Source organism: Haliotis asinina, chromosome 2 (genome assembly GCF_037392515.1).
Source record: "Haliotis asinina isolate JCU_RB_2024 chromosome 2, JCU_Hal_asi_v2, whole genome shotgun sequence".
Lineage (NCBI taxonomy): Eukaryota > Metazoa > Mollusca > Gastropoda > Lepetellida > Haliotidae > Haliotis > Haliotis asinina.
Window position 1 is genome coordinate 82,514,724 of NC_090281.1, and position 24,969 is coordinate 82,539,692.

General features: G+C 36.5%; 1 protein-coding gene across 6 annotated transcripts in view; it reads left to right on the forward strand.

The window, feature by feature from the left end:
• The window catches only part of LOC137274438 (microtubule-associated tumor suppressor candidate 2 homolog), a 143,578-nt gene that overhangs the window by 59,381 nt on the left and 59,228 nt on the right, over positions 1-24,969 (forward strand). For 4 of the 6 annotated variants that reach the window (XM_067807613.1, XM_067807611.1, XM_067807616.1 and 1 more), the window contains exons 7-9: positions 12,538-12,617; positions 13,584-13,692; positions 14,453-14,548. In XM_067807613.1, the coding sequence (XP_067663714.1) occupies positions 12,538-12,617; positions 13,584-13,692; positions 14,453-14,548 (285 nt within the window). The remainder of the gene's footprint in view (positions 1-12,537; positions 12,618-13,583; positions 13,693-14,452; positions 14,549-24,969) is intronic. The other 2 variants (XM_067807614.1, XM_067807615.1) reach the window with 1 other exon arrangement.

The window sequence follows — 24,969 nt, forward strand, 5'->3', positions numbered from 1 at the left end:
CCAAATAGCATCATTTGCACTTGAAAACGATACAAGAACCTGTATCGAAACGTTGTGTTCTAGTATTAAAGAAGTTGTCATCCATATACACTTATTCTATCCAAATAGCATCACTCAAGTCTAAAGCAATGAGAAGTTTAGTAAAATAGGTTTTTAGATAGTTATGGTGAGTTATCCTATAGCAGGGTGTAGAGACATTTATTCAATGAGTGCCAGTGAATGTTATTGGCAGATATTGATTCATATCTGGGTCAGTCCTCCAGAGAACCAACTGTATCCTGCGAAAAACATTGTGGTAAGGGTGGTGTTCTGTGAAGACAGGGTTGGCATGTTTGCCTTGTAATTAAGTAAGGGTCGCCCTTGGAATCCATCGTCTTGGCATATCAAAAATATTGATCAAGTGACTTGATGAGACTTCTTGAAATGCTTCCTCAGGAGCGCATAGCTGGGGCAGATTTTCTCATTGTCCTTGTAGGAAAGGCTGAACTTTAAAGCTCCAAGTCAGTAAATTTGAAGAAGATTATTTTTTTCTGTGTCAATACTTTATAGGAAGAGTCTTCTTAATGTGTGTTTTCAATTTGATTTAGTGTCAAGATTTCATTTTAAGTTCAACAGCCAATTCAATTTCCTGAACTAGAATTTTGATGAAGCAATTTGAACTTATAGAGTGTGACAAATTGGGAAACCTCTTTCATACTTCAACGATTACATGAGGAAGTGAATACATTTTTCTTTTTGTGAAGTCCAAAGAAATTAATAGAATTAGATATTTATCAGCATTAGATGAGGGCATTCCATACAAAATTTTCAAAAGGCAGAATATTTTTGAAGAGCAATTCTTTGACTCTTTTCATTAATAGCTGCTGCTGGCCAAATGCCAGAGTGGTCCATGGGGAGTGAGTGACAGAATTGACTATCGCAGTGATCTTTCAGAGTTCATCTGGACTTGACCTACATCCAGTAAAGCATGACTGACATGACCCCAGAAAGTTAAACTGAGAGTACATCACAAGTAGACTAACAGCTAGTCTCTGAAATGAACATATTTTACTGCAGAAACGTTCATAGTGAAAAAAAAATAATAAAATGAAATGGATCCCTGAGACTTTCTTCATTTTCAGAAGCAAAGGAAATCTAGACTTGCCACATTTTCTAGACTTGCATGGGCTTTCTTGGATATATATACTTCAGGGTCTGTACGATAGACTACATCACAAGTATAACTCTGAGTTACAGAAAATATAAGAATTTAGTCAAATCAAGCAACTACACTGAAACTGAAAAAGAGCATCAATGTGAAATGACCTTGTGGAAAATGGGAAAATCTTTCTATTTGGTGAACGGTTGACCATTTATTGAAGACATTTGTAGAAGAAACAGAATTTGAGTTTCAGAAATTGTCATGCATTAATTGTAGATGCATTTCACAAAAGTACAAATTTAGAAAACGTTCATTCCAGCTCCATTCATTATTGATTTTGAAGTACTATAAGAACTGATCTTATGAAAATAATGGTAAGGATACGTGTATGCACCTCAGTGGTTGTGATCAATTCATTCAGTCAGTGCAGATGTGTCTGAAGATAACAATGCCAATCAATATGGTAGTCATCACTCCAAGCCATTGATTCTATGAGAACTGATGTTATCTGAAGTAGTAACTAAGTTGTATGGAGAACAGTACCAGTCATCATGGTTTGGATTAGTTCATGCATCAACAGATGCCATAAATATCACATGTGAAGAGAAATTGTTAATAGGACATAAGTATAAATCTATGTTGTAGTGATTCATGCATGCATGGTTGTCATGGGAACAGCATGAAGTGTGAAGACAGATCAATGGAAGGTACAGAAGTAATTTCAGAAATGTATCTTTTCTCAGATGAGAATGAGTCACACTTTCCCAATTTAGGAATTGTACATGCATAGTGACTCTTTGAATTGTGAAAAGTTAAATAAAAACAAGAAATTGACATTAAAATGGTTTTGATAAAATTCTTCATTTCTGTTCAAATATAAGGTTGTTCTTCGCATCCTAGGCCTGTCAGAGCAGCCACAGTACATCCTCAATGTTTATCATCAGTCTACTTTAGGATGAATATTCATCCCACTTTTGTGGTGAAAAGGGTTTTTAATGGTTAGTCAATAATGTTTACACTATTATGTCAGGGCATCCTGATTCAAGTGCTCACTCGCACTCACTGTTTGAAACAGGGTGCCCTGACATGTGAGCTGGAACTTTATTGACTATGCTTTAAAACCATTTTGTTCACAGCAGCAGTGTGTAATGAATAATCATTCAAAAGAACAAAAGACGAATATATGAAAACCATTCTGAAGCGACATTGCGCCACTGAATTTATAGCCCTTCTATTCTGTTGATGTATAAGCATGACAGTGTATCGTTTTGTATTGGCATGAAGGCTGAATACTGATTCCATTGTTCGAACATGTTAAGCTATGGTTCATAACTTTGTTTCAGCAAGTGTATTGATCACAACTGTTTCCAAAATGCCATATTTTATTCGCACAACCAATTGTCAGTCTTCCATTTTCTATGGAATATACCTGCCTGTTTTTGGAGTGTACAAATTCTTTAAGAACACTTTTCTGGTAATCTTAAAAATCATTTTGATAGAGAACAACCGTGTTTCTAGTCAATGCTACATTATTTCATCTAGACTACCAGTTCTCAGACTTCCATTTTAATGAGAGTGGGTTAAATTGCTGACATTGTAGGCCATCAGGTGCATGTGTCTAAAAATGTGGGTTTGAATCTCATATGGGACTCTACCCTAGAACGTACTAGAATCTACTGGTACAATGTGTAAAGCCCTTGCCTAGTGTCCACTGCTGTGATATTGAGTTAACAATGGTTAATATTGCGGCGTGAAGCAATACTCACTCAACTTTTACAACACAAAACAATAATTCTTTCAACCTCAAATGTCTGTCTTTTGCTCTGACTTGGTAATCAGTCACTTTGACAAAGCTGAAATAGTACTGCTTACATTCAGTCATTCCCTCATCACCACCTGACAAAATCCTGAAACGTTCTGGAACAAGATGCATACAGAACCATGCTGCCTTTGTTTCGCTCCTGTTATGAGATTCCGAGGCAGGACCAGGCTGCCATCTGTGTGGGAAGAAGCAGGGAATATTGATTCTATACAACGCTGGCAAGGAATTATTGCATGGCTATTTCTGATAACATCCCACATTACTAGCAGAACTGATAGCCCTGTAACAGCTTTCACATCCTGAAATTCCCAATTGGCCATTTGGTAACAGCTATGGCTTTGAAATCCTTTGTTCGTCATCAAGCCGTTTTAACTAATAAAAAAGTATTTATAGATTTATTTAAAATTGTGTGTCTGTCAGCAAATCAGCAAACCAAAGTAAGATCATAGATTTCTTTTTTTAAAATATGTGAATGCTTCAGAATGAATTTGTCATGCAGAATGTCTGGTTTGGCCATCGTTGATGCTGTGGATGAAACATCAATACTTCATCAGTCTCATGCACTTGATAACTTTTTCCTGTAATTGATTTGTTATTTTTCAAGTAATTTGTAATGGACAAAAGTTATTCAGGGTTTATCTTTTTATGTACAAAGCATGAATATTATACCATTGCTTTAAGACAACAAGAAACAGTTGAATAGGCCAGTGGTTCATTGTAGCAGTGGGGTAGCCCTGTGGTTGTGGTGTTGGCATGTCAAACAGAAAACCCACATTCGATACCCCAGATGGGAACAATGTGTGAAGTCCACTGCAGGCTTCCCCCCACCTTGCTATTGCTGTAATATTGCTATAAGTGGCATAAAACTGGCATCAGTCGTCACTGGTTCATGTGTGACCCAACAGATCTTGTGTCAAAGGCACTGACAAAGTGACCTTACTGTCCTCCTTCTCTGTCTGAAAATCCATCTTCCTATGTTCAGTCATACTTTTTAAAAAATTTCCTTGAATTTAAATTAAATTTCTGCTACATGTACAGATGTTTTTGTAAGCTGGTGTATTGATTCTTGTAAAGTAGCTTGCAGCTATTGCCTGGAGTTAGCGAGGGAACTGTTACTTTGTATTACCATTGTCTAGGTGAGGATAAGGTGCCAAGCAAGGCTTCAGTAGTCTAGTATTGATCTGTCTGAGAATACTAACTATGTCACAGTCACTTCATATTCTGTATATTGGATATTCCATGTGACTTTGAGTTTGTTTTGTTGCTTTGCATTTTGCGTTTGGATGTTTGTAATTAATTAAGTATAGATCAGACAATCAAGTGATTGACATCAAGAGCATTGATCTACACAATTGATATGGTGCGATGCATCAACCAAATCAGCAAGCCTGATCTTGTTGATCGTTTCTCATGGCAAGTATTTCTTGCTGAAGTCCACTTCTGACACTTAACCTCTTTTGAGGCTGCCATGACCATGAATATGGGTACATGTTAATAGTATATCAGTCTGTACTTTCAACATTTTAGGGAATGTGCCTCTGATGGCTTTTACCATAATGTTCCTTAGATGTTTAGATTTAACATGTAAAATCTGCATTAACGTTCAGTGTTGATTTCGAATTGGCTTGCTCCCCTACACAGCACGCTCACTCCGTCAAATTTCTTACTACCTTGTTAATGTGTCAGTAGCTATCAAGGTGATACGATCTCGCCTGACACTAGTTTACCACCTGTAGCAGGTGTGAGAGGCAGTAGGTCTGTGTACTATTGCCCAAAGCAATGGAGTGCTTGTTAATGATAAAGGGTGAAGTGGAACGCCCATTGTTTCAGTATTGATGTTGGAGGTAATGCTGATACAGACATGACATCAGTGCCTATGTGGTGAAGGAAACACTGGGGTAGTCTAGCTGTTAAAGTGTTTGCTCATCATGCTGAAGATCCAGGTTCGATTTCCCACATGGGCGCTATGTGTGAAGCCCATTTTTGGAGTCTCCTGCCTTGATATTGCTAGTATAGTGTTAAAAATAGCATAAAATTACACTCATTCACTATGATTGAATGAAAAGAGCACCCGCCAGGATGGAGAAGGTTCGATTCCCAGGTTCTTGTCACAGCATTCAAGTGTATGTTAAATCACATTATCTCCCATTTCCTACATTCAAGCTGGACATGTTACAAGGACATGTTTCATTTGTTTGATTGACACTTAACACAACGCTCAGCTGTACTCTAGTTATATGATGGGGGTCTGTAAATAGACAATCCAGTAATCAGCATCCTGAGCACTGATCTGGGACACAATGATGTGTCACCAAGTCAGCAAGCCTGACCATCCAATTTCTCTAGTCGCCTTATGACAAAGCATGGGTTACTCAAGACTACATCTTTCCCAGATCTTCACGGGTAACAAGGACAGTTGATGACACAACTATATGAGGGGAATTTTGTTCAGCTTTCCTGGTGGAAAATTTGTGAATTTTCAAATTTCACACATTTTTGTTGGTTTATAGACCAGATAAAAGTTACTTTCCTTTGTTTTAATTAGTGACAATGAAACTAAATGGTCCACTTTGAGATCCTTTACTCAGCAATACAGTGCCTTCTTGGACCTTCTTAGGACTGACTGGAAGTCCGAATTTGACAGCAGCCCAAGTTACACAGAAATGTCCTATATGGCTGAGATCACGAGCCTACTTAGAGGTATTTACGAACATTGCATGTACACCAATCACTTATGTTATTCTTGAAGATAGTATATATACAGTGTTATCAAACTGGATTTTTTTTTTGGGGGGGTGGGGATTGCCAAACGATCAATAAACCATGTCCGAAGGCTTCGTAAGTGCAAAGTGACATTGACACTGAATTTACATGATCATCTCATTTATTGTTTACAAGTTTGCGATAATCGCATGAAAGGTAAATAATCTTTCACAGCTAGACAAAACATACAAACCAATCAATGTGTTGTTTATTCAAGGTTTATTGGCCAAGTGGACTCCCTGCACAATACATAAGACAAAATACCCAAACCAGTCAACAGGTTGTTCATTCAAGGTTTGTTGGCCAAGCAGACTTCATGCTCAGTCTGGATTATAAAGAAATGTTTTAACGTGTAACTACATTTTCGGGCTGACACTTTTCCAAAATCTGAAATAATGCAAGGTACAGAGCTTTTTCTTTTGTGACAACAAAGAAGCATTACATTGGAACCAGAAGTTCTGGTATATACAGCAGTCCGAGAAAGACAGAATCAGAGCTGGACTGAGTGCCCTGCACATATGCTTTATTCATTTGTGTTACATCGGTTAATGTAATTATCAGAGCTGGACTGAGTGCCCTGCGCATATGCTTTATTCATTTGTGTTACATCGGTTAATGTAATTATCAGAGCTGGACTGAGTGCCCTGCACATATACTTTATTCATTTGTGTTACATCGGTTAATGTAATTATCAGAGCTGGACTGAGTGCCCTGCACATATGCTTTGTTCATTTGTGTTACATCGGTTAATGTAATTATCAGAGCTGGACTGAGTGCCCTGCGCATATGCTTTATTCATTTGTGTTACATCGGTTAATGTAATTATCAGAGCTGGACTGAGTGCCCTGCGCATATGCTTTATTCATTTGTGTTACATCGGTTAATGTAATTATCAGAGCTGGACTGAGTGCCCTGCACATATACTTTATTCATTTGTGTTACATCGGTTAATGTAATTATCAGAGCTGGACTGAGTGCCCTGCGCATATGCTTTATTCATTTGTGTTACATCGGTTAATGTAATTATCAGAGCTGGACTGAGTGCCCTGCGCATATGCTTTATTCATTTGTGTTACATCGGTTAATGTAATTATCAGAGCTGGACTGAGTGCCCTGCACATATGCTTTATTCATTTGTGTTACATCGGTTAATGTAATTATCAGAGCTGGACTGAGTGCCCTGCACATATACTTTATTCATTTGTGTTACATCGGTTAATGTAATTATCAGAGCTGGACTGAGTGCCCTGCGCATATGCTTTATTCATTTGTGTTACATCGGTTAATGTAATTATCAGAGCTGGACTGAGTGCCCTGCACATATACTTTATTCATTTGTGTTACATCGGTTAATGTAATTATCAGAGCTGGACTGAGTGCCCTGCACATATGCTTTATTCATTTGTGTTACATCGGTTAATGTAATTATCAGAGCTGGACTGAGTGCCCTGCACATATGCTTTATTCATTTGTGTTACATCGGTTAATGTAATTATCAGAGCTGGACTGAGTGCCCTGCACATATACTTTATTCATTTGTGTTACATCGGTTAATGTAATTATCAGAGCTGGACTGAGTGCCCTGCACATATGCTTTATTCATTTGTGTTACATCGGTTAATGTAATTATCAGAGCTTAAAGTTGTACAAGGACAACTTCTTTATTCAGATGATGCAATGTGTTGATACAGATTCTTGTATCATTGTCAAGCTGGTCATCAATACAAGAATCTGTATTGAAACGTTGCATCATCTGAATAAAGAAGCTGTTAATCCATAAAGCTTGTCCTTATATTACTCCCCAACTTCTAAATTTTGCCACTCAAAGAAGTCAGCTTAAAGTTGGTTATAAGTACATTTGTGTATATGGTATGAGCAAATATTGCTATACAGTGACAATTGTGTAATAACGCCTTTTAACTTCATGCAGAAAAAGTAATGACTGTCATTCAGGTATCCATTCTAAGTATCATTATTGCTTGTTTAGAATCGCACATGTTAAATATTCATTTTGGCCCATGTATTCGTGACAACAAAATGACAGTTCACCTGGTATAGAGTATTAAATAAATCCTGAACACTGTTCATATGTGTCCTTCACGCTAAAGAGTTTAAATTTGATGAAAGAAATTAGGGATGTTTGTATGACTCTTTGCTCATATGTTTAAATGTAAATTTCTTTTAATGTATAATATTTTGGACAAAGTTCAAGAATCAATTATTTGACCTTTCTGATAGTTTTTCCAACCTGATAAATGCAGTTATATTGATTGGATGTGAAGAAAGTGCCAATTCCATGGTATTTCTCCTGGGGACTCTTTTCCATTTTCATAGTTTCCCATGATTCCTCAGTATTGACATCGTGCCAACAGTGATGTAATTGTAGTCGCGAGCATCTCAGAAATTATGCGGAAGTGATGGTTTCTAATGTCCAGCGGTCATTTTCCCAGAGACTCTCTTGAGTGCTTGGCCACTGTGGCCATCTTCTCTCGCCAAGGATGTTGCCAAATTTCTTTGTTTCCAAATGTCTCGAAGTGAGATGCTGTCTGCTTGTGGAGAGCTGTCAGGGTCAATGATTGATTTTTGTGGAATTCAGTTGATGATGGTGCCATTCAAATGATGACTCTTGTCCTCAAGGAGATGGGTTAACCCCCAGTATTCACCAAAATATTGCACTTTTAGGAACTATTCTCTGGGAATTCGATGTCATATTGACCTTCATGGTGCTCATCGATTGGCTGAAATTTGCTATGATAATGTTATCCAGCATGTTTCCTTCACTTCCAAGAATAAACAACAATATGGACGTAAAGGGGCTATGAGATCCATTTGGACAAAATGTGTGTCTTATCCTGAGGTGGCAGTTCTAACATATGGTCGTCACATACAGTTGACATTCTGTTGACCAGAATGGGGTGTGCGTTCACTATGACTGCAGAAGCTGCCAAGGCTCGGGCTTCAGGTATTACAACATCCAGGGATTGGGAGAGAGAACTTTGACACTGGGCCATTTTCAGGATAAATAGCCATTTTCTGAATTTAGAAGGGGCCACTGCCCTTTTATCAATAGTGGACTTCAAAATGTTAATGGGCAGTTTTTCATTTTAATGCCTTTCCTAATCCCTGATCACATATGAATATTTAAATCATATACTGTCTCTCAGTGTCTGATCATGTATCACGTATGATGTTAACGTATATCATAATATCAAATATTAAATTATTTTGAAACTGTCTTCTTACAAATTTAAGAAAATCTCTACTTACTGAACACTATTCACTGCAACACAAACATTTACATCTTTACCATAGGAAAGATGATGTATTACGAGAAGGCCATAAATTCAATTCTTAACGTTTGATGGATGAATCTATTGATATTTAATGTAGCAGATCTTTCTAAGTAGGTTTTATTTATGGTCAGCTGTGGTTGTAACAAACTCAGAGGGACCCTGAATATTTGTGTCAAATACCCATAGTATGTAGTATGCATTTTGACTGAGGTACTTGTGGCCAAAGCAGTTTGCTATAATATGTGTCAATTCACTGAAAACGTGCTCATTGTAAATATAATTTTCTATGTACATCACAAAATGTTCAATATTTTAAATTAATCAATGTGTCAATATAAAATGATACTTACAAGTCATTATATGAGTACTATTAATATCCAACCCATCATGACACCCCTTCCTTCAGTACTTGTTCAGTATCATGTAAGCATTGTCAGTATCATGCAGCTGAAAACATTGATTGTTATCCTGATTTGTAATGCCCAGCAGAGATGTTCATGTTGGTGGGGTGTTGTTATTTGGGTTTTTTTACCAGATGCTAATTTCTTTTGTTCCAAACTGATATTTCATACCGTGAATAATATTAGTTGTCGTCATGGCTTGTTGAGCCAAACAGAAAGGAAAATAACCTCTTCTTTGCTTCATTGGCATTTTACGGTTGAAATTGCTGTGTGTGGTTGAAGTGTTGGTTTGTTTAGGCCTCTATCTGATCTACATTCCCATGGCTGAAGGATAGTAAGACTTGGAAAATGTTACTCTCTGATATCGTGTGATTGTAGTTATATATTGTGATGCATTTATTCAGTAGTTCCCATCAAAAAGGCACTGTCAAAAAGGTCATCAGTGAATAATGTTATGTTATGTGCATCGTCTCTCAGTGGTTAGGCAAATGGCACAATGCTGCCTGAAGGGTATTGTCTGAATTAGTCTTTTTTTGTTGTAACATAGAGCTCTGGGTTACATCTTCTTTTGGTTCTGGAATACAACATTACAGATCTTGTTGTAGCCCCACCATCAGTTAGAACTGAACAGTAACTATTAAGTCTGCTTGTGACATCAATATGCTTCAAAATACTTCTCTATGTCAGCAAAAAAGTTTCTATGTTCATCAAATAACATCTTCTTAAATGCCAATCAAGCATCTAGTATTGTGGACCTATAGTTGCAAAATGTATTATTATCTAATATCTTTAAAGGTCTTATTTGAAACTCTTCTCCAGGTGAACCTGAGAAAGAAAATAATAAAATGCCAATGTTTCCATGAATAAAGCAACATTGCAAGAAGTGGAGCCTTCAAGCATTTCTGACACAACGTTGAGGGATCTATCATGGTTGTCAGACAGTTTTACACCATCATCATGCATGAATCTTTAATGGGCAGTATTGCTGAAGAGGCAAGCCAGGAGGAACTGTGAGACACTTCATATGCCACAGAAATATTACATTATACTATTCAGTTGTCACAGTATCAGTCTTCAGCATGATGGTTGCCGTTGGATACAGGAATAGTCTATGACAGCGTTAACCTTTTCTGGCCTGAAGCCATGTTTCCAAATTAATAAACATTAGGAATTGTTGATTCACGAGAAACAGTTTCATCATAGTGTCAATAATTTCACCTTTAGTTTTAGAAATGCAGAGATGCTGGCATCAAGTAAATACTTGATAAATATTAAACTTGTTCATTTATTGATAATTTATTAAGAAACTTTTACCAGTACATATGGGGACATACCTCTACTCTAAAGCTCTGCTGTGCAGAGTTGTGACCCCTTATCTAACCAGGATCCACTGAATCAGGATTCAAATCCCAGATATTATGGTCAATGATGTAAGAAAAGAAGTCTCTGAACTTGTCAATTTGTGCTTTCTTTACATGAGAAGTTGATATATTTTTGCATGTTTTGACAAAACATTTGGCTATACTTTCTTGGAGATTACTTATTCATTAATTACCAGTTAATATACCATCTATTCAGCGGTAGCTGCTGGGGCAGTGGGTAGACTAGTGTTTAATGCATTCACCGGTTGCGCCAAAGGTCTGGGTTTGATTCTCCACATGGGTACAATGTGTGGTGTGAAGCCCATTTCTGGTGTTCCCACCCTGTGATATTGCTGGAATAAAAGCGGCATAAAACCCATCTCACTCACACTGTGGCAACTGTTCTTAGACCTCATCCTCATTTTGTGTTCACAAAGAGACAATGTTACATTTTTTCCCCTTTCACAAAGTGGCCTTGGCACTGTGACTGTTTTAAGCTTATCTTAAGCAAAGGATTCATGATCATCATAGCAGCCTATCGAACAGGTACTTCAGCTCATGAGATACCTATCACTTCCCTGAAGACTGATTATTACTTTTGCCATTAACACCCTTGTTGTGTTATTGAAGTTATCGGTTTTGATGATAGTTATAGCATACGCTTAAATGCTTGGCTTGGGGCAAATTTGCAAAGTAAATTTTGCTTCATCATGAAAAGTATACCTTGTATCTGCTGACTCAGCTTTATGGTCTTAATCAATCATGCCGTAACAGATTACCCAATTACATGCAGACACTGCCTTGTGTCAGTATCCTGCATTGTCTGTAATGGACAGACACAAGTTACATTGGCTTCTGTGTCACAAGACACTGTTTTAGCCGGTATTAAGTAAAATTACACCTTCAGTTTGAATGATGTCATAACAACTTCAGCTTCACTTTGTGGTTCAATGTGTATGAAGTCACATGACACCTGGCTCAGCTTGTATGGAGTCACATGACACCTTCGGTTCAGTTTGTATCAAGTTACATGACACCTTCGGTTCAGTTTGTACCAAGTCACATGACACCTTGGGGTTCAGTTTGTATCAAGTCGCATGACACATTATTAGACCTTTATGATGGAATATGACTCCATGTGGTTTATTAACAACTTATGATTTTTTTTTTACTGCTTCTCACTACAATTGTGAAATTTATCATGAAGTATGGCTTCATGTAACTTGTAGACCTTTAATGGCACCTGTTTGACCTGTCATAATGCACATTCATCCTCACATCTCCAGGATATACATTCAATGGATCTCCACTTAGGCTGCAGTGAATACACCAAGTTGCGAATGTGATCACAAATTTTTGGTGATGAATGCGAATAATTATTCCTGAATAGAATATTGTAGTTAAGTCATTGATACACAATATGGAACGCTCAGGGGAAACATGGTTAATTTGTCACAGCAATAACCAGTCATCACATGACATTCAAATTTGGTATGTAATACATATACATATATTACTACTGTGCATCCTTGGCAAACAAGCATGTCATGATACGGGAAGGCTAGTACATATTCCATAACTGCATATCTCACTTTGAACAAAGGGCATAAGGGGTCAAGTAAAACAAGCCAGTGTATAGTAGAGACTTATCAGAACGTATACCCTGGAGATATCGAGGATGAATGCGCATTATGCCACAGATTTGACTTCTTTTGACACCCAACATGACTTCTCATGTCACATGTCTGTGTTGCAGGGAATTCTACTAATCGAGTATCCAGCATTAAGACAGATCGGCCACCCAGTGTTGCCAGCACGCTGTCGGACACCTCTCAGGTGAGGGTTTCACGTCCTCGTTTTCATATGTCAGCACTTACTGGCATGCCTTGATGTTACTGGCATGTTGTTTATACTAGCAGTTAATCCAGCTCACTTACTCAAGATTATTAATAATATGTTAGCCTCACAAACTCTTCTTATGAATTTTTATTTTAGTGAAGGATCCCGAATGAGTGTCCCTTGTTAAAATAATTATGAAGCGTGTATTTCATCTTCAATATTCCTTTCAAGTTACCCAGATGTGTTAAAAGGCGATTGTATGTACAAGGTAACTTTTCTTATTAAATTGAAATTATTCACTGAGACAGTATTTTATGGGCTCAGTTGTCAAATGGATTTGGAGTTGTCCTCTTTTCAGTCACAAATCATTGACAGTAGATGCATGACTCAATGTTTTAACTGCAGAATATTCTGAATTTGGCTAGTGCTTCTGTCTGTTGTCAGCAACTGTGATGTAATTCCTGTCTGGTTGTAGTAGTCTCCTTTGAAGATGACATGTTTTTAATGTATTGCCATGTGTCACAATATGGCTGAAGCATTGTCAATGAGATAATAACTAACTGAAAAAGTGTAATCTCAGTAATTGATGGTATTATGTCTCATGTTGCACATGATGACTAGTGAGTTGATATTGTAGTGTTAAACATGTAAAACATGTCAGTGAAATCAGTAGTGTGTCATGGTGGCAAAGGGGAATTACTCTCCAGCAGCCGCTGTTCAAAGGATTTCAAGCTTACTTTCATATCATTTCTTCCAGTAAATTTGTGAGAGAACAATGTGACAATTAAATATGTTGCCTAATCTCGAAATTGCTGGATACTTGTCAGTGTTCTTTATAGGTGTCAGTCACTTGAAAGATTGAATATTTACTTTTCTTATCAATTAAAACATAGCATACAAAAAGAACTATAGTACAATTCCTGAACTCTTCCTGAACACATTATGACAATATTCTGTTTACAGGGATCTGTCAAGCATAAGAATGCTAAGAACAAGAAGAATGACCTGCCGAAACCAGAAACTCCTCGTATCAAGAAGTACAGTAATGTCAAGAGTTCTATACCCCCACCAGGTAACTTCGACACACCTGTCATATATACCTTTATTTAATTAGTACTCCTGTGTCTAATATACCTGATGTGTAGTCCTCATATATTCCCTCACGTAACGTCACTGTCAGCATTTAATGTTCATATATATCCAGTTTGTAACTAATATGATCATTATGCTACATTTATTACACCTATGTGATATATATATATATATATACCACTGTTTTCCCTCCTGTTATGCATGGTGCAGTATAGGATGCAAAATGGCTGTTATAACAGTTACAAGACATATGCATGATGCAATATTGACTGCTAAATCAGGTGAAGAAATGCTCTATGCGCAACCTGCATGGCAAACTAACTCATCAATCATGTGTTTGCAATGGAGAGCTCCGCCTTGAATTATTTATTATACTGCATATGAAAGTTTATTCTAAACCTTGGAAGAAGAAGAATTTTCAAAATCATGACATAAGTGTACCCCTGTTTGGATTCCAGGGAAGGTACCAATGAAGCCTTGGGCTTGAAAGGTGTTCAGCAGTTCATCCTTTTCATGTAGATCAATGACCTCAATGACTGGTTTGTCTGATCCGGGCTTGATTATTTTCAGATCACTGTCATACAGCTTGAAAGTTGAATGTCTGTTATGAAGTACTCCTTTTTATAATTATACTGCTGTGTATAATATATTTCGACCTTCTGTCAAACGTGAAGGTGGAGTACAGGAGAAACGTACTTCCGATGTAAATCCAGATTACATATTTATAACTTTTAATTTAGCACCGAGGAAACCAGCTCCGTCTAAAACACCTCAGAAAAAATCACCGGAAACATCTCACAAAGATGTTTCCAAAACATCCCCTAAGAAAAGTCCGAGTAAGTTTGACAAACAAGCTTATTACCCTGTAACCTGCATGGTTGTTCAAGAGAGTCACATACATTGAGTCTTTCTCAGATTGTAGTTATGGAACAAACTCAGCTAAATTCTGTCTGTGAGCCAAGACCAGTTTTGAAGGAGGTTTACCAAAGAAGACGCAGTAACAAAACAATTTTTGTTGGTTTCTGAACAATTCTATTGAAATAGAAGCTAAATACATTTGGTTGATGTTTGCTAAAATGCATATTTGAAAATACTTTGAAGTAAGATATAGACATGTGGTAAAGTAAATAAACAGATCTGGTCTAAGCTTCAAATATATAAAGAAATGCAAAATGTGTGTGACGACTCCAAAGCATGCTTTGTGATACTACTCATCCTGTAGCAGAGGCCTCCTGATATAAGGGAGACAACTCTTCCTTGCTTACAAGCTTCTGCCCCTGCTATCAGGGAAAGTAATTCAGAACATACATGTGTATATGTGTTCAAATAGTTGATTTTTATTTTCAGTATTGCCATTTCACGTTGTTGTGATATTGGATACTTTTTCAGCATGAAAAGTAAAACCTCAGTATTTATTCAGATATGTGTATGCTTGGTTCAGTTTTGTTAATGTCCATGTATTGTCCAAATTATTTGAATTCTTAAAAAATATAGTCTTGCATGATCGTATGCATGATTTTTTTTTTTTAAATTAAAAAATTATAATCTTAACTCACTGATGTAATTTTTCTGATGTATGATTAACTCTTCATGAATGTTTGCATACTGCAGCTGCAACTTGAACCTGCTGCACCAGTGGCCATAATCTGCCCAATCTTTCTAATGACCAAACCCATGCGCTGCTTAACTACCATTCAGCACTAAATTCCTGCAACAGCTATGAAAAAAGCCAATATACCCATTTCATTTTTCATTTGATGCTTATAGATGTTTATTACATGCCAAATATTCTACATTAGTTTGCAAGGAGACAGATTTCTTTAGTTTTGTCTTAGTTTGTAGTGGTAGTGACCGTGTCATAAACATATGACAATATGTGACTCTGCATTTTTATCATTGTCATGCATGAAAGTTGAAGTGCCTAGTCTCTGTTGTTGAGGCCCATTTGTGAAGGGTGTTTTTGACATTTTTATAAGGCATGAGTTGTGTAAATGTCGTATTCACCTGATGAAGAAGAGGTCCCCGGCAACCTATACTGCTTGTAATAAGCAGCCAAAATGATCAATGGTTACATAGTTTATGCCTTGTCATTCTTCCCCAACAGTGTGGATGTTTGTCACAACTTCAAGCACTAGATCTGGTTCTGGTTCAGACTTGTGTACTTTTTAGACTTCCTTCCTTTTATATAACCACAGACTGACACACAAGCTATCAAACAGGGCCCCGTTTCACAAAACTCTCGTAAGCCTAAGATCTCGTAACTTTTCTCGTAGCATCCGCAGCTCCTGTGTTACAGTATAGGAGGTACATTGGCTACGAGAAAACTTACGAGATCTTAGGCTACGAGAGTTTTGTGAAACGGGCCCCAGGACTACATGTATAGTATTGTTCAAGACTAAGAGACCCAGAATTTGGTAATGTTCATGTTAAGGTTTTATGTGTCTTATTATTTGCATTAGTGTTATAGGAGCTTTAAATTTACTTTCCTTTGTATTTACTTTCAACGATAACAAAGAAAATCAGTAAAGTTATGCAGCCATTGCTTACCTGTTCCTGCATTCTTGACGTTTCTAGAGATATAGCATTTTCATGAGATATGAATGTGATGATGTTATTGCATATAATTCACCATTTGGGGTCAAATAAAAAGGAATATATACGTGACAAAATCAGTACGACATTTACTACAGCCTAAAATACCCCAACTTCCTGAAAATGTCCACAGTATTCCTTATCAAGTTTAATATACAATTTTCTTCAATTTCCTCTGATGACAAAAACGCTGTGGGCTTGCCATGATGATATGCTTCGACAAAGCCGAAGCAAGGAGGTTTTCAGATATTCATTCCCAGGATCACAATGGTAGTCTTTATAATGATATTGATCTATTTTTATATATATCAAATTAGCATCTATTTCTTTTATTGAATGTTAAATCTCGCATTGAAAATTTGCCATGAAAGGTCCATGTTAATTGTTGGAACAAACCAAAACCAAACAGCTAACTGGTGTCTGTATTAATATGTCTGATGAAGGATTGCTTTAGTTGTGGTGACTAGGGCTGCGCGTTATTACCGGTATCCTGGAAAATCAGAATACGCTTTTTAAACGGTACCTATTGCAGTATTTTTTTCTGATAACCGGTACTTTGCGTAAAGTACATATATGAATTTTTTTGTGATAATCTTTATGGTTTCATTTGAAATCTACACATACTTTTATTTACAACAGATGTTTTCCTTTGTTATTCAATGTCAAAACTGCATACTGTAATATTATAAACTGTATAAACAGGAAAATAGTACCCATGGCTTTGTAACCTTATTTTGAGACTACTGTTATCAGAACCATAACATATACATTTAGGGACTTTTCTTTTAATGTAGAAAATAGGATTGACATGCATAATTAGTGCTACTCACTGACAATACTTAAGGTCCTAATATATCACGGTTAAGGTCACAACATGGGTACCTATACTGCAGTATATTGCAGTACAGTTTTGTTGCCTATACACAGCCCTAGTGATGACACTAGTGCCAAGCTGATGAAGGGACATACTTCATAAGCTTAGTGTGGTAAATGTTACCTTTTGTGATTTTGAAACTCCACACCTCCTATCCACTGATCTTTCTTGGCATTTATGCTTGGCATGTATATATCTGGACAGTTGTTTATTCCTGTGGTAAACACTTTCTGCATGTTTGCTGGACATGATAAAGGTGAAGGTCACCACATGTTTGTCATCACTGACAAGTGGATGAAAGTTGAGAACTCTCCTGTTTAGAAGTCAGATTATATGTCATAACATTCAGCCAGTTAGATTGTTGGATAATCTATATAGTATTTCATTTCTTAGCATTAAAATTAGCTCAGAAGTTAATCTCCATTCATTAGCATTTGTGAACGTTACTTTTCTAGCAATAAAAATATTTGAAGTTTTAAACACACTTGTATCATGTTGCTGAAGAAAATTATCTTTTGGGTATCTTCTCCAGTTTTTGCCATTAAATATGCAGATAAGGTTGATATGTGAACTTGCATACTTATGTAAATGGGAAATTATTTTATGTTAAGAGTGACTTATTGAAGAAAGCTTCAACTGCTTTATAACCCATCCTGACTGTGATTTATGAATATTTATCTTATTCTCTGTGCTCATGAAATGTTGTTGAAAACATTTACCTTGGCCTCAATTTGCAAATGGCTGCCAGTTATAACAAACAAGGAGCATATGACTGCAGCAGGTCAAATGGGGACATCCCAGAACACACTTGGTGGTAAGAGTCATTATTTGGCCCCACAGGAAGTGGGAGATGAGTTTAGATAAGACTCATCACCAAGGGGAAGGAGGACTCTCTATCTCCTGCCATTAACAGATGGGGCCATGCTCCAGCTGGTCCTATTTAAAAGACATTATAGCATGGCTTGGCATGGTTTAAACTGTCAAATTAGAAGAGAGGGGTGCTAATTCTTTAGTCTCCAAGAGATCTCTTTGCGAGGGCAAATAATCCTTAAATACAGCCATGTTTAATGAGACATAATTTTACCCACAAAGAATTAAATTTTGTGAGAGAATATATGTTGTGATCATGACATGTAATATGAATGTTATTGCCCATGTATTCTTTGAATACTGTCCGTCTGATGGCTAATATATGAACACATTAACTAATTTTGGTTCCTTGAGTATTATTGATGTGTATTCAACTTTTAAACATTGATATTAGCATTGGTCATTTCTTGATAGTGTGTAATCACAAAATATTATAGTAGCTATATTTCCAAACTTCCACCCCATGTAGTTTGTATTGGATGGGACAATGGGTAGGCTACATAAGTAGTTACGTAAAACAGTTCAAGTTCCACCAGAGACCGGAGGTGCATTGTAAGGATACAATCATGATGATTAGAGTAATAACATTCTTAACATTCCAATTCAGCAAAAATATTGTTTCAGGTTTGCTTTAAAATACATAATTATTCACATTCTACACATAATTGTATATTATATTTTTCACACAGCTCTAAATTTGAATCTGCATTTCTCTGAACCAATGAACATATTTACTCCTGACATGACTTTTATGGGTAAGAATGCACATACAGACAAGAATTCAGGAATTTTTTTCCAGGAAGAACTTTTCCTCTATCACTGTTGACCCATCCTAATCTGCCTTACCAAAATGGCACCAATGGTTTAGAGAATGGAATGGACACTTTGTGTACATCACATATACACATATACTATGGGATAACACTGGCAAATGATACCAGGCTCAAGATTCAGGTTCTGAATATAAACATAGCTAATTGAGGTATCACTACCTATAAAACAACCGCAAATAGAATCATTGATATTCCTGGCATCCTATTTCAAGCCAGGGAGGCACAAAACTAACAGCCTTGGTTGGTGTTGTACATTGATGTCAATCTGCACTCATAAGATTGTCAGAAGTTTTGTTTCCTTAAACAATCCTTGGAGGATTTTGTTGTGTGGACAGAGATGTAATTATATTTCCACACAAGCATTTTCTTTTTGTTGGCGCCAACATGTTCAGATTGGCATTATAGATAGATGGATTCCTATTTGTTGATTGTTGAGGATTATTTACACACACCTAACATAAGTTTTTGAACAAATCATATCTAAACACACATCTGATGGAGTATACATAAATATGTATAAATATACACTTATGTTGAAGAAATATATAAAGAATAGGTTGGAGGTGAGTACTTATTATACTTGCCAGGGTATCAATCTTTGGCATTACTGGTTAATGTTGTACCTTGACATCCTTGACTGGTGATCATGCTATCGACAATATGCAAGACATGGCAGCAACACAATATATATAGGATACTAAAGACAATTTTTATTAGAAGAGTTAAAGATTTGGTATCAAAGAAGAGAAAGTGAAAAAAATGGCTCTTCATGGAAGCAAGTTTAGTATTGTTTATCACTCTCCAACATAGATCGATAGAAACTGCCTACTATGTGATGGCTGACAGCTTTCTGTAAGTCAAGCAAGGTCTGATACCATTGGGACAGAGTACTGACATTGTTCCATCATAACTGTAAACCATTATGATGTCATATGTCTAGCAGTATTACACTGGTGTAATGTTGCCATAGATACATTGCACTAAAATATCTTCCTCAGGCAAGTAATAAAGTTCCTTACTACATCATTTCAGAACATTTATATTTACGTTTACATTTACGTTTACGTTTACATTTACATTCAGTATCATTCCCTATGGCTGAAATACTGCCGATGTGACTTAAAATCTTACTCTCACTCACTCACTCACTCACTCACTCCTATTAGGAAAGGGATTATATAAAAATACTGGTTATATCTGTTGATCTGTTGCTAAGGCAATGCTAGCAAAATCTTCAAAGTTTTACATTTGGCAGTAGTTTACATCAGTTGGACCTGAACTGTTTCAAGCTCTCCAGTGGGTGTGGTTCAGATACTGTGGTCTCAGAAAGAGAGTGTTGACATTTCTGAGTTTCTGCATGTCTTCCACAGTTACCCCTGAGGCATGGAATCATGTATATTTTTAAAGTTGAAACAAAAAACAAATGTTTCTTCTGTCTATTGAAGATAGAAAAGGAAATGATTAAATTCCTCACAGAAATAACTGAAGAATGAAGCTGTCTTTCTCATGCTCTGTAGTTTGAAATGTTAAGAACTAATAAGTTATGAAATACATCTGTCATTGTTCCTATTGCACAAAATAAGCATAATTGTAAGAGAGCTAATTGTATTTAACTTAACTCTGATGCAGTTAAATATGACGATCATTATAGGTTTCTGTATTCACAGAGACATGCTAGTTTAAATTTTAAAAATTCAAGAATTATCATAATGAGAATTTGTCACATAATATTCAAACAGTAAATTTCGTTCCTGTGAACAATACCCAATTTGTGCAGAGATGAGTATTTTTGGACAAAACAAACATTTTTATGTCAATTTTAATTGGTTTCTCTCACATTTATCCTCATGACATTAGAACACTGAAGATTCTTGGGAACGTGTCTTTGTTGATGAATTGGAATGTGGGTAAAGGAGCTATTGAATTATGAATCAGTGAAGAGGGGCAATCCTGCATGATTCACTCTGACTCATGGCCACTGCTGGAATCTGTTGATTACTGGAAATGATAGAACATTGGCGCTGATGGGTTTCAGAGTAATGAAGGAACAATTGGTTAAGAATTCTGTTCCCCTGTTCTAGTTGGACGTTTTAATCAAGTTTTACACAATGTTTGTTTATATAATATTTATAGGTAAGTTGATAACATATTTTAGATTATGTATTGATTTTAATGCCATATGAAGTAGTATTCAATCTCTGTTGTATTTAGGGTGACTCTCTTTTCAGGCCTGTGTAATCATGTGAAAACCTGTGAAGATTCAGGTCAGAATTGGTCTATAGCAACCCTTGCGATTAAGAGGTGATTAATGGGATTGGGTGGTCAAGTTCACTGACTTTGTTTACACATGTTTTCATTTCACAATTTTGTAGATCAGTGCTCATGCTGTTGATCCCAGGATTGTCTCGTTCAGACTCGGTTATTTTTCAGACTGGCGCCATGATTGTGGGATATTGCTGAGTGCAGTGTGAAACTAAATTCACTCACTGATATAACAAATTAACTTGAGCTTGAGATGATATGAAATATATCACATATTCAGGCGATATAAAGTAAACTGAATGATTATGGAAGGCTAAAAACAACAAATTACTAATATCTATGATTGCAAGTTTGCACTATTGAACTGTATTTTTAATTCTCTATGTGGAACATACCAGCACATTCCTTAAACGAATACAAACTAATCTACATGTGCTTCTGATCATACCAGAGCTGTAGCCATGTTTCTTTTCTAACGTGAAGTTTTCTAAAGGTGATCTATAATTACCTCCAGATTGCAGAGCTTGAGGGAGTTGGGTTTATTTTGATTAGTGAGGAAATCTGATGGGATTTCAGGTTGCCTTTGAGCTGACAAAGGAAACTTTACATTTTCAGCAGTTTTGCTGTCTAGGTAATTAGTATTCGTGAACATATTTATGCTGGAGTTGCTTCCTGTAGTTTATTGTACCAGCTGTTTTATTTTTCGTAAAATGTTTTTGTTCATGGTGCTGTATGTTTTTTGATTGTTGTAAAGGTGAACAAAAGGTTTATTTATGTGAGATACCAAGTAACTGAGTGTTTTTGAGTTCAAATGAGTCAATGAAATGTCACATTCTATTGTTTAAGTTAAGAGTTTCAGCATGAACATTATTGATACAATATAACGGAACGTTGAGTTATTTTGATGGATGATTACATATATTTGGGAATTACTAGGAAAAACTGTTTTTCATGTATGACAATTTCATTTCAACAGTAATGAAACAATTCTTTCATTTTTATTGCTCTTGTGGGTTTTTTTATTAGAAGATGTACTCGAGGAAAGCTCGAAGAAAGCATGTTAATTTCCAGTCATTCATATATATATATATCAGATCTTTCATTGTGACACATGACATTTTCTATATGCTATAATGTAAATCTTTTGAGCAGTACTCTAAATTTTCTTCGCATTCATAAGAGCAGTGTCTACAGGTTAAATTGAATGGAAGGAAGATATTCAGCTTATAAAAATTTGTTGCAGACAATTCCAGGAAACACATTTCACCATTTCCTTTACTGCACTGTGCTCCAAGACATTACAAATATATTCTTGATTCCTGCTGAAGATGCAGGAAAGATGAAACCCATCAGACACGTGCATTTGTTTTTGATAACTCCCGCCAGGATAGATATCCCACAATTCCCAGAGGCTCTGTCTCAAAGGACGAGTCATGATCGAGTTACAATTGGCTGACATCATAACCTTACATACTGCCTGTGTGATTGTGAAAATTTATACCTTGTGCATACAATTTGTAGAGATAGAAATGCATTGGCATAAGTGGGGCCCTGGATGGGTGGAATAAGAAGAGTTGTTATCAGTTGTCTTGGTACAAGATGTTTCTTTTACTTTGACATTATCTTATCACATTTGAAATTGAACAGTTTAAAAAATTACAAAGTATTTTTTTATTTTTTTAATATTTTTTGTCATAGCTGCCTTGTGTGCATTGCTCAATCATGATATGATAATAATTTTTATATTATTTTTTTGTCTATCTGCTTGTTTACTCAGCTACATTCAGTCATGTCTGAGAGATTTCATGATTTTAAAATATGGTTGGAATTTTAAAAGTGTACACATGGATGTGGAGATCACGGACAGATGCTGGTTGGTGTTCATTGTTTATGTTATCCTTGACGGAGCCCCAGCATGAGGCCAGCCGTTTGGATGGAAAGTGATATAAGGATCCCATCAAACCTGAAAAGAACTCATGAAAGGTCAGAGTTTCCGAATAGATATATACAACCAACCCTTGCCAAATTTTCATCAGATCGCTCCTCATTTTCGTCAAACACTACCCCTCATTTTCTCCCCATACTGTCTTTAAAAGCCCTTGAAAAACCTGAGTAGATAGGACGCACCTTGTCCATCTGGCTGATGATCTGCTGAGGATATTTTGGATTATGTGAAAGAAATTTCTGGAGGTAGTTAAAAGGAAAGTAGCATTCTGTTTTACATTTCTTGAGCATATTTTCATATGGATATCTGTTTTACTTTAAAATTTGTTTTGTGAATATTTTAATTTTGAACCAGATTTCATTATCAAATCTGACATGTTTGAAAGGTTTCATTGAGAAATTCCTCCATGTTAAGACTAGAAGTCATTTGAGTCAATTTTTTCTTAGTGGGATATCAAATCAGTGAACCCAATCTTCATACTTACTTATGAGATGAACCTTCACTTTGCATTTAATCCCTGAGGGTTGATTCCAGAAATTCCATATCGCATGTTGAAAAGAAAATATACCCCAGATAGATAACAGAGGCTAGTAATTGAAGAGCAGAATACAAAGACAGTATTGGAGCTCTCTAGGCCGAGAAGTTAGTGAAGTGTGTCTTGCGGGACATCAATGGGCTACCCCTTCACCACCCGTCACATCAGGGGAATGTCAGTGCTGACAACAGGCCTCACCATACTTGCAACAGTTATCGAGGGAATTATCTACTTTTCTATGAGTTCCTTGGTGCTTACATTTATGTGGATTGTTTTCGGAGATCGAACTCTTTCGTTTTGGAACTCAAGCAAGAAGTCAAAGCCTGTCATTCCGAATGGATTCTACGAGGGTAGGTGAAAGGGTGTATGGAACTTTCTCTATGTAAACATTCACTTTTGACAAATCCTATTTCACAGTTCAAATTTACAATTTTTTTTTTTTTTTTCTGAGCACGACTCATAAAAGGTAGATGGATATGAGTCTGCAAATTCAGCTGTAAGTCTTTGTGATTGTTTGTTTTCTTTAAGTTTACATTTAGAGCACTGCCTGTTTTGGTTTGCTTACAGCTATATTGATTTGTGTGAACAGGTATGTTGATATACCTGTAGCAGGACAGTGTGTTAGGCATTAGAATATGGGAGATCTTATCAGGACGGGGACATGTACCTGAAAATTGAACCCTTCAGAGGTATTGGCCAAACTTAAGTGAAACCAGGTCAGGTACATACAACCGAGGCATGGCCATATATCATTCAACCATGCCTTACTTTTTCCAGAAGAGTGTGGATTCGTATGGCGGTTCATTTCAGTCTGATTTCATGAGATACTTCACAGTGCATACATGACAGATGTTGAAACAATATCCTGCATTAGACATGGTTGTGAAGTACGCAGATAATGATTATCACTTTTTAGAATAAGTTATTATTGGTGGTCGTGGTAGTGGTATAACACACTTGTCAAGGTATCTTGGCCCAAATATGGTATATTTTGTATTCACAACCATTGGATCTGTATTCCAGTTAACATTCTCAGCTTCCAGGGGAATATACAGCCTATGTTTCTCATAGGCACTGGATGGTTTTACATCCACCTTACACATAAAGAACCCATTCTCTTTCCAGTGGATATGGGCATGTTTTATCTAAGTGACTTGCCCAGAGTGACACCTCCTGTTTTGACACTTGTGTCTCAGGTGTTTGAAGGTATTCATGTTTCCAACACCTGGTCATCTTCCAGTATTCGGGGATTGTACACTTCGATTTATGCATATTATGTATGGGATGAAACCTGTTCTGAAAAGGCTAATCATTGCCAATGTGGATAATTAACTCAATTAATGATC